The 11,487-nt window shown below is 33.0% G+C and overlaps 1 protein-coding gene across 2 annotated transcripts in view; it reads right to left on the minus strand.

The window, feature by feature from the left end:
* The window catches only part of CDH9 (cadherin 9), a 95,097-nt gene extending 83,895 nt beyond the window's left edge, over window positions 1-11,202 (minus strand). The window contains exon 1 of one of the 2 annotated variants that reach the window (XM_059416476.1): window positions 10,975-11,202. In XM_059416476.1, the coding sequence (XP_059272459.1) occupies window positions 10,975-11,202 (228 nt within the window). The remainder of the gene's footprint in view (window positions 1-10,974) is intronic. The other variant, XM_059416477.1, reaches the window with a different exon arrangement.
* Window positions 11,203-11,487: the final 285 nt, after the last annotated feature.

An 11,487-nucleotide genomic window follows, 5' to 3' on the forward strand; every position in this document is an offset into this window, starting at 1 on the left:
TAAAAAAAAAAAAAAAAAAAGACTTTATAAAGTCAGTCAGTAGGTAAAAACCAGGAACACAAACTGGGAGGAATACTAGCAAATAGGGGTTAAAATGATTTACATATTAATTCCCTTTTCCTTGCAAGTATCCTGCTTTTCATGTGCCATGCAGAAGACAGAATTCAATCAGAAAGCAGCAGTCTTTACAAATTAAGGAATCCGAGGTCAGGATTCAGGGATGCCATAATGGCTAAAAATTGGGAAGATATTCAGGAGTAGAGAAAGCCACAGAGCAAAAAGCCCTAAACCTTGAAAACATGCTACATGTAACATGTAGGTGACTTCTAAACTGGCCATCTATAGACTAAGACTCTAAGGAATCCAGAGAAGAGGAACAGTCTGAAAGTTAAAAATTAAGCAGCGATTTTAGCCATACCAAATACTAGGAATGAAGATTTTAAGATTAATGCTCCTTGTAGGTAAATGTGTTCGGTGAACACTTTGAGACATCCAATAAAATGGCAGAAAAGTGATAACTTAGAAGCTTGGGTGACGTACTAGGATATAGGGTTACAACAGGACAAAGGGAATAAACAAAATAGTCTGCCATGAAAATTTTAAAAGCCTACATAGAATCAAAGTAGAATCCCACAATTTCACTTCCTGCTCGGACAACACTCAACAATCTTCAGAGGAAGAAAACAAAATCCAGAATCTCCACGATGTGTTAACCATAATACCCAGAATGTCATCTAAATTTTATATAGATTTGAAGAGCAGAAAAATATAGCAAGAGAATAATAGAAATAGGTAAAAGTAACTCAGATGTTAAATTTAACAAAGACTTTAAAAATAACTATCATAAGTATACCAAAAAATTTATAGGACACACTAAAATAATGATTAAGGGATTTCATAAATTATATTAAAAATCAAACAGAAAAGGAAACCTAGAACTGGAAATTATATCTTCTGTAATAAAAACCTGTAGCAGTAGATTAGACACAGAAACAAAAGAAACAAAAATTTGATGACACTAAAAATTAATTAACCAAATTAAAGCACAGATATAGAACTATACTGAAAAAAATATAAGATAGTCTCAGTCATGTAGGAGAAAATGTGGAACACCCTAATATACTTGTATTTGGAGTTCTTCCTCTGCAAAAAATAAATAAATATATATATATATATAGCAGATCATAAAAATGAGCATACAATTTAAAGGTTTTTTTTTTTTAAGATTTTATTTATTTATTTGACAGACACAGAGATTACAAGTAGGCAGAGAGGAAGGAAGGGAGGGGGGAAGAAGCAGGCTTCTGGCTGAGCAGAGATCCCGATGCGGGACTCGATTCCAGGACACTGGGATCATGTCCTGAGCCGAAGGCAGCGGCTTATCCGACTGAGCCACCCAGGCGCCCAATTTAAAGGTTTAATGAAAAAAGACCCACTGATCTAAAAAGGCCAGTGAATCCCAAGGAGGTTAAGCAAAACACATCTAGGGGTAACTGGGTGGCTCAGTTGGTTAAGCATCTGACTCTTGGTGTCAGCTCAGGTCATAATCTCAGGGTTGTGAGATTGAGTCATGCATCTGGTTTGCATCAGCACGGAGATTAGTTCTCTCCCTCTGCTGCTCCCCCCAACATGTGCTATCTAAATAAATAAGTAAATAAAATCTTGGAAAAAACAGAACAAAAACAGGTATCAAAGCACAACCCATGTTGAAACAGACTGTCAAGAGAGCAAAAGACACAGACAGAACCTTAAGAGCAACCAGAGACAAATACACATGACATATAGGACAACAATGATAAGAATAATGACTGACTTCCTACTAAAAGTAATAAAATCCACAATGCAATATAGCAAAAATTTTAAGTGCTAAGAGAAAAAACAAAGAAACAAGCAGTTATAGATCAATCTATAGTCACTTAAATATTTTTTATAGTCACTTAAATATATAGCCACTTAAAATATTTTTCAAAATTAGAAATGAAATAATTATATTTCCAGATTTTTAAAAAAAAGCTGAGAAAATTTATTTCCATCAGATCCAAACTACAAATTATGCTAAAGGAAGTCTTCAGGTTGAAAGGAAATGACAGCATGCAGAAATCCAGATCAATATGAAAGAGTCAAAAGCACTGACTGGAAATGGTAATTACATAAGTAAAATATAATATAATACAAAATTATATTTTCTTTTTAGGTTTTTAGTAAATAATGAAGTGCTTAAATAATGAAAATTAGCAACATATGGTACAGTTTATAACATATACAGATGGAAAATATATGAGAAATATAAAGACTGACAGAGGGAATAAAATTATATTGTTCTAAGATTATTGTATTGCATATTAAAATATATATTTATTAGATTTATATTATAATAGGTAAAGGATGAATTGTAAAGAACAAATTCAGATATTTAAAAAAAAACTCAATTGACCCAAAACATGGTAGGAAAGCAAAAACAAACAAATCACCTCTGAGATATTTACAAGACCTGTGTTTCAAATAGAATTGTACAAAAAGGCTGAAAGCAAAAGGATGTAAATTACAAACTGTACAAACATAATCACAAATGATTGGCGTGGCTAAGTTTGTATCAGCAAAGTAAACTTCAAGCAAGTAGTATTATGAAAGATAAAAAGTGATATTTCATAACAACAAAGCATCAATTAATCAGAAACATAAAAGATGGTTGGCCATGCATCTAATAATGGCATAAAATAATAAAGAAAACTTGACAGAGGTAAAGAGAGGAATTTTCACAGTAAGTATTGGAATAAGGTGACACAAAACTTATAACATAGAGAACTGAATAATACCATCAAGTTTACATAAGATTGCAAAATACTATACCCAGTAAGTGTGCAATACACATTCTTTTTTAAGTATGTAAAACAAATTTAGCAAAATAGTTTTTTTAAGTGCATTTTTTTCTAAAACGATTAACACATAATAGCAATAGATCTTACTGTTTATAGAGGAAGATCAATAAAACATAAACTGTGGAAGAATCTTTTAAGTTTTCAAGAAAAGCTATTGTTATAGAAACCATTGAAGAAGCTAAAACTTCCACAAAATTGCCACCTACAAATATATCCCTTTCCATTTTTAGGGGGGAAAAAAAGGCCCCTTTCCCCTTAGATTTACCAAGTCACTTATTCTTTGATCTTGAACTCATTTTTGTGTCTCTGTTCATGTAAAGGCCTGAGTATGATGATTTTTTGTAATCATATCCCTAAAAAAAGATGGCTCTGAAATAGGATATTTACCCAGGGAATTCCACTAAGTGTATATTCAATAACATATCTAGAATAACCTCAATTACAGTATGAAATCAGTGTAAGGAGTCCTGATCATGGGAAACCTAACCACCTCAGTCAGTTAAAAGTCTGCCTTTGGCTCAGGTCAAGATTCCAGAGTCCTGGAATAGAACCCCACATTGGGCTCCTTATTCAAAAGGGAGCCTGCTTCTCCCTCTCCCTCTGCCTGCTGCTCCCCTGCTTGTGCTCTTGCTCTCTCTGTCAAATAAATAAATAGAATCTTCAAAAAAAAAAAAAAAAGAAGCTTTAACATCTTTTAGAATTTTGTCCTAAGTCCTTTTCCATGAATAATACCACCATAGCTATAAGACTATTAATACGAGTTATTAGAATTTACTGATTTACTGTGGACAGCATATGAAAATGTTTGCACAAGCAAAGTTTGGTTATTTTATGAAAATCTGGTAAAAAAAATAAAGTCTGTGTTCATGGGAATAGGGAAATATGATAGTCTTAAATTAACAAACAACAATGCATCCATTTTTAATTTGGAGAGTGATCTTAATGCTAAATTAGGCTAAGTAGAACTTAGGTATTAGGAATTCAGTCTATTGATTTAAGGAAAAAAGGATCATCCTTCATTTAAACTGAGATTTCTGTCAGTCTTTCTCCAGCAGTCCAGTAATAACAGCATTTCGTTTTTTATAGATAGAGATTACTAAATCTACAATAACTTACATATATCTATTTCTAAAATCCAGACAGGTTCATTTTATTTACTCTTATTTTTAGGACTCCACCTGATGTCCCACATTGTAGGTGGTCAGTTTTTAAAATTAATTGAATAATAATACATAGATCTAAAATCCACATTAATATAGTCATAACTACAAATAAATATCCAGCTTACTAATAATGTCCCATGTTGGCATATTTTGGAAGATACTTGTTATCAATTTTCTGAAATACAGTTGATTAGTGCATACCCAGAGCTTTAAAATGGTATCTTTGACTCTTGGAATTCCACTTCCAGTTAACAAAGTGATCTAGTAAGCATAATTTAAAATACCCTAAAAATTATCAGTTACCAAATTATCGTCACCAAAGGGTATGTGTGTGTAAAACTATTCTATATAGAAATTTCAGAAAAGATATAAAATTAATTTAATCAAAAACTGTATATATATGAAACCATATGGCTAACATTGAAATTTTAACAATGTGCAGAAACACAGAATTAACTGAGAAAGACAAAGTAAAATATATAGAAGTAATGTAAAATCTACAGTATTAATATATGTAACAAGAAAATAAACAAAAATGTAATCATTTTAATCTTATCTTCGTAGTGTGATTATAGTTAATCTTTGATATGTTTTACATTAATTTTTTGTTTTATGGACCTAGTTCATTGTAAGGAGCACAAATTACTTGTATAATAATAATAATAATAATAATAATAATGGTAATAATAGATGATGTTTGTGCTTAAATATTTTTTCACAATCCTCCCTCTAGACCATCCTGGAGATGCTATTACTTCTTTTTAAGTTTCTTCCTTTTACTTATTTTTTTCTTTTTGAAACACTGATGGATATACAAGGGTAGATATGATCTTCTACAAGTATTAAAGTAGAGCAAGAGAATGTTGAAATATTAGAAATAGTTCAAAAGCATTGAAATTGGTGGAAGGTATCAGGAAAAAAATCACACATATATTTGGCAATCTTACTAATAGATATTTTCTGCCATACTCTAATATTTTTTGAATGGTTTAACAGTTGCTATATTCCAGAAAAAAAATTTTACTTAAATTTTAAATATAAACTTTTCTAGAAGTAGTTACAGTTCCTTAATCAAAGTCAGAATTTATTTAATCTTATCTTTTAATTTTTTTTAAAAGATTTTATTTATTTATTTGACAGACAGAGATCACAAGTAGGCAGAGAAGCAGGCAGAGAGAGAGGAGGAAGCAGGCTCCATGCTGGGCAGAGAGCCCGATGTGGGGCTTATCCCAGGACCCTGAGATCATGACCTGAGCTGAAGGCAGAGGCCTTAACCCACTGAGCCACCTAGGCACCCCTTATCTTTTAATTCTTAATGCCTGTTTAAAATTATCTATATTAAGGACATAGAGATTTTTTTGAAGTAAAAGGGATTCTCAAGTTTGTGCTGTTTGAGGGCATAGAGAGTAAAATGGGAGGATCTTGGGTTGCAATTAGGAGCCCCAAGTATAATGGCAATACGGGAAAGAAATTGACCTTGGTGCAACATGTATCAGGAAAGTGGGATTTTTTATTTTTTTAACTTTCTCTGCTCTTTTAGTGTTTTGTAGTGTCAATACCTCAGGACCCAGAGTAATAAATGGCCAATAGAGATATATTGAGAGCAACTGAATATTAATTTTGAGTAAATAAATAATTAAGTCAAACATTTTGGGTAAGAAAAAGTGAAATCCAACACAGATTCAGAGCCCCAAATTCACAGATTCTAGATGGCAAAATATTAGACCAAAATAATTAAAATTATGCCTTGAATAAGTTGAGAGGTAGTATAACTTTGACGGGAAATTCTAGCTGGGGAGAATGACAGTGGGCATTTGGTATGAGGACTCACTTGAGGTAGGACTGAAAGCAAGGAGAAGAGATGAAATTATGAAAAAGAGCTTAGATACTCTCTGAAAAAGGTCTGTGACCCTGATAAATTAGAAGTCAAGCATATGGAAGAGAAAAGATTTTCCTTTGCCCAGAGCTAAAACCACAGTTGTAGGGACGATATCCAGTGTTGGGGATTCTACTTAAGTGAATTTGGGTTATTTTTCTATAGATAGGTTGACCTGGAGATTGGCATCATGCAAGAGACACTACATCAAAAACTAATGATGTACTGTATGGTGACTCACATAACATGAAAGAAAGAAAGAAAGAAACAAAGAGTGTGTTGTATGTTTTTAAGAATTGCAAAATAATGAAGTCAACTAAAAAGTCCACTTAGTGCGCTAACACAGTGGCTCAGTGAAGTGGTGATAGAGTGCTAGCAGCAAGGAAATTGGCAGTCAGAATTAAATGACAGCACTCTATTTGAAAAGCAAAGTTTTAGAGAGCTCAGTGTGAAATAAGCCTTTGTAGACTGTCCAGAAAACCTAGACTTAATGCTTAATATTTTTCTCATGTGTTTTTAGCTTTAAACAACTAACCAAGAAAGAGCATTTTTGGGATACAATGTGCCCATAAATCTGAAACAGCTACCACAAGTATCGAAGCCCAACTGAAGCTTTGTAATTTATTTAGATTCTGAAAAACACTGTAATATACTATAAAAATTTATCAAACATCCTTCAGGAACTTTGAGACTTTAATTCTGTTTCTGTACACATCAACCTGCCATTTTCTGAAAGCATAAGAGAACACTGCCTGTCCAACAACATTATTTTATGTATGCTTTGGAGAAATATCAATATTTAGTGCATATGTCAATAACCGTAAGTACAAAAGAGAGGTTCATCACTCAGTCTGTTAGAAATCAGACTCCTATTTGCTCTCCTGTTGGTACCTGTGTTTCCCTTTGTTTTAGTTAACTCCTAAATCAGTTGTACCCAGTTGTAACCAAGATCTTGATAAATGTTAAAAGTCCTCTTCCATTCTAGGATTCTGTAATTACACTCTTGATGTTTTCAGCTCTGGAACAGTAAAAGTTTTTGAATTAACACTATTAAAAATGTAGAGTTAACTCTATAAAAAATATATTGTATTTGAATGGTGCCTAGTTATAGACAGTTCCACGGCATGATGTTGATTTCTCTGAGCAAAGCTAATGCCTTGAATTGAAATGTAATGGTCAATTAAGCTGATATTTCAAATTATTTTATGAATGCTAATGTTTTCCTTTAAAAGGAATAAACATTATATCTGTAAGTTTGGTATCTCTCTGCATGATAAATGTGCTTTAATAACTAGATATCCAATATCAATTCTCCATAATAGGCATATGATCAGTTAATTATTAATCCATGACAACTCAGGATTGTCCTGAGAACAATTTCTCAGGATCTAGATCTAATGTGTAAGAAATCAAATGTATATGAAGTTTCTCTAACAGAATGGTAGGAGCCTTTGCTATGCTTCTTATTAAATTTATTTAAATTCTTCTCTTGAGCAGTATTACTCTTTTGGCTAAGTAATTCAGTCACATGTCTCTATTCAAATCACAGGGAAACTATATGGCAATTGTCATAACTTTGTAGTCCTCTTAAGTAAGAACCAAGAAGTTCCCTCATTACAAAAAACAGAATTAATAAATCTCTGATAGCTTCCATCAACAACGAGCAACCAAACTTCAGACTGCATTATTGTGGAAAACCAAAGTTACTCGCAATTTATTTTTTTAATTTTAAATCCAGTATAGTTAAAATACAAAAATTACTCTTAATTTCAACATGCCTCAATTTTCTGTCCTGTATTGCAAAAGTCTGAAATGACATACAGAAATATTCCCTAGTTTTTCTTATAAAAATATCATTGTTATTCATTTTGTTGCTTCTCCAGTCCATCCTGACACCAAAGCAAACTAAGCATTCCATACTTGTGATACATTGAAAATAAGTACAAAAACTTTCAATAGGACTCACTTTCCTTGCTGTATGTAAAAACAACTCAGCATGGAATTCTGGGCCTTTTACAGTAGTGATCTAACTTCATCGTGTTAGGCTAGTCTCTGTGTGTGTGTGTGTTTGTGTGTTTGCATGTGTGTTTCACATGCACACCTGCCATATGCAATCTCACCTCCTTGGATTTATCCACATGCAAATTTGATTAAATTTATACTAGCTGCTCTTGCCCTCAAATGCAGTTGCATCCATAATCCTAGAATACATCAGAATTTTGGAGTTAAAGAAATCTCAGTGACAATTTAACCTAACAAGAATTTGAGGTTTGGAAAGTTTAATTAACTTCTAATGTTCTGCACAGTTACTGAATGGCATAATCAAGACTGACCCTTGTAAATTTCGTGTTTCAGTGCACGCACAAGTATATTTTATTAAATTTTGCTGCTACTACTTTATTATTTGTTTTAAAACTCCTTCCTTTAAATTTAGAATCAAACCCTAAATTTTACATCCAAGGATTATATATCCTTCCAACTTTATACAATTTTATATCACCTATAAATTAAAAGAAGTCTTAACATTGTCTGCAATACCAACCTTCTGTAAAACTAAGAAAAAATATGAAAATCTCTTTACATCAGAAGCTACATATTCTCTTTGAATCATGGTGCATGGTAAATATGGTAGGTATTTACATCACATGAAGGTAGCCAATGTTGTGTGGGTCCTTGAAAATGAGGGAAACAGAGTAGCGTGATCAAAAAGAAAATAATTTGTTTGGCGTTCAAAAAGTTAAATCCTCCAGAGAACTCATATGTTTGACCAAGTTGAGGGCAAAGGCCTAGTTAGTTTCTGCATATGCAAATGAATAATGAGGTCAGAAACTAAAAGAACAGATTAGGAGAGTTCATAGACCCTTAAGAACTTAATGAATCCTAGGAGGTCCTTGGAAGCCTACTTTTATCTGAACTAACTATCTGGTGCATGGCAAATCTAAGACAAGGCCCTGATACAAAATAGAGAAATCCTGTTTTTTGTTTTGTTTTGTTTTTTTTGTTTCAAAAAGAAGTGTATGCGTTTTATTTGTTGAAGTTTCTCTTTCATATATACATGTTTCTTTCCGAGTATAATTTGAAAATAGTTGACACAGTTTGGGATTGACTATCTTCATTTCACAAAAATTCTGATTATTATAATGGTGCTGCACTTTTGGTTCATAATCTGGTTGTCAAGGATAGCAGGCACAGAAATCTGACACCTTAACTTGTCCATGGATTTAAAAAAAAAAAAAAGGTTATTTTCCAAAGACAAGTGATAAAATATTTTATGAAGACTAATTAAATAAAACTATGCACGCATTTAGTAACTATTTTTGACAGATTATTGAACTAATTAAAAATAAGCAGGATGGTACAAAAAGATCCAAAGCTTAGTGTATATTTTAAAATGTCAGTGCAATAATGGTGTCTGTTAATCAATGCACACTCAATTTTTAGAAAGAAGCATTTTTGTTGATAGCTAAAATTAAAAGCCTGCAGTAGAGCCTTGATCGCCTTGTGACTGAGTATCTCTCTTTATCCGTGGCTGTTCTTCTGCATCTGTGAATCTCCAAGGATAAAACCCTCTATGTGAGACCTCATGAACTTGATGTGTCCTTTATACACTGCCTTAGAAAAATCACAAGGCAATTTCAAGTCCTTAGATACAAACATTTGTCAGTTGAACTTGAAATATCCTGATGTTAGTTATTAACTATAGTGTGGAAAGTGATGTTAAATGAGGAGTGCAGGGGGATGCCCTATGACTAACCTGAGGAGAAATAAGAGGGAAAAAGGAATCAGCAAGTGAACTCTGTGGGGCAAAATGAATATGACCTATGGAACCAGGGGAGACAGATATCAAAAGAAGAGGAAATAATAGGCTTCCAATAAAAAGCTATGTTTGAAAAAATACTGTCACACACACAAAATGAAAAATTAAATCAAGATTTTGGCAATTTCACAGAATAAATGTATTTCTGGCTTAAAAGGAAGAGCCATGACTTTGTGATATCAGGTACTTTTTATATTTTTATTTTTGGCCTGTTCTATCTTCTCTGCCTTGTGTTGACAATACGTCAAAAAATACTCAGACCATCCCAATCACTTCTAGCATCATGTACAAAGAATCAAGAAAACAATATATATGATTTCAGGGCAGTGTTAGCACTCATCACTGTTTATTTCGTTTTATTCTTAGAATGTGAAAATATCTGAGCATTAGTTAGGCACGTATGTGGGACAATGACGTGAACAAGGAATTGTCCTGTATACAGAATGGTATGAGTGAAACTGGTAAGGCGAAGATGGATAAGAGAAAATTCTGGACACTGGCAAGATCATGCCCTCTATTTTGGGACGGAGAAGAAGCAGGAAGACAAATATTGTGAATGTGTTTTCTCAAAGTTGAATATAAGGGAGAGTTACGTCTTCTCTATCGCCATTTGTTCCAGACTGCTAATGAGCTCCTGTTGCTGCTACTAGGACAGCTCATCCCAAAGGTATTGCCTTCTTTCTACTTCTGTTTTCTTTCTTCTCCTTGAGTTCTTTGGTCTGTCTTACAGGCAGGAAGTAGTTCAGTTCGACTGAGACTAAGAAACAGACCATCTAGATAGAAGTATTTGTACTTACTCTCATACACTGCTTACTATTCAACTTAAGATAAATTGTTCATTAGTAGGGACCAATATAATTTTTGACTATATTTTTGTGGTTTTTTGCCTTAACATAGCACTCTAAGTTATTATTTTACATGATGTTAAATTTCGAAGAAAGCTTTTAAAATCTTCTAAATGCACACACATAAAATTAAGTCATATGTAGCCGATTAATAATGAATCAAGTCCACAGGTGATGTTTTATGTTGAGGCTCACTATGGATACTGACTTGCACTTAGCTACCTGAATAAATCACATTCCCCATTCTACCCTGCTACGAACATTTGCAATATTATGCCTTCTGAACATCGTAATTAGTCAGATACTTTGAAATAATCACTGTTTTAAACAATCAGCACAGGAAGTTGCTATAAAACCGACTACATTGCTACCATTTTTTAATTTCTTTTCTTACCTTGCCAACATATTGTGTATCTGTACCTGTGTACTCTTCCAACAAGAAGAACTGATTCCACATCCAGCCACGCTTGGTGCGATGTAATATTTTACCATCATCTTTCGTCAGATCCACTACCCTTTTGCTTGGTAAATCACTGTTAGCTTTTTCTTGTAGTGGGATAGCATCAACTATGTGCGACATATAGGTCCAGATGAATAGTGATAGGCAGTAGTAAGTCCTCATTATAAACAGCTTCAGCAGGATATCAAATTCAGTATATTGTCTGATGCCCCTGAGGACTAGAGGAAGAAAAGTGGTTTATCATGTTGTATTTCATTTTCACATAACCTGTAAACTATAAAACTTTTCTAAATGTTACTAAAATTTTAGAAATAATATGTTAGATATACATTATTTTTCCCTGTTACATCAGTGAGCTATCATTAAAACCTCATGTATCACCTGGCTATGTAAGGACACCTGTGTAGCACAAGTAAACAGGAAATTAACAGCTGACTTTAACATCAC

This window comes from Mustela nigripes, chromosome 12, assembly GCF_022355385.1.
Source record: "Mustela nigripes isolate SB6536 chromosome 12, MUSNIG.SB6536, whole genome shotgun sequence".
Classification (NCBI taxonomy): domain Eukaryota; kingdom Metazoa; phylum Chordata; class Mammalia; order Carnivora; family Mustelidae; genus Mustela; species Mustela nigripes.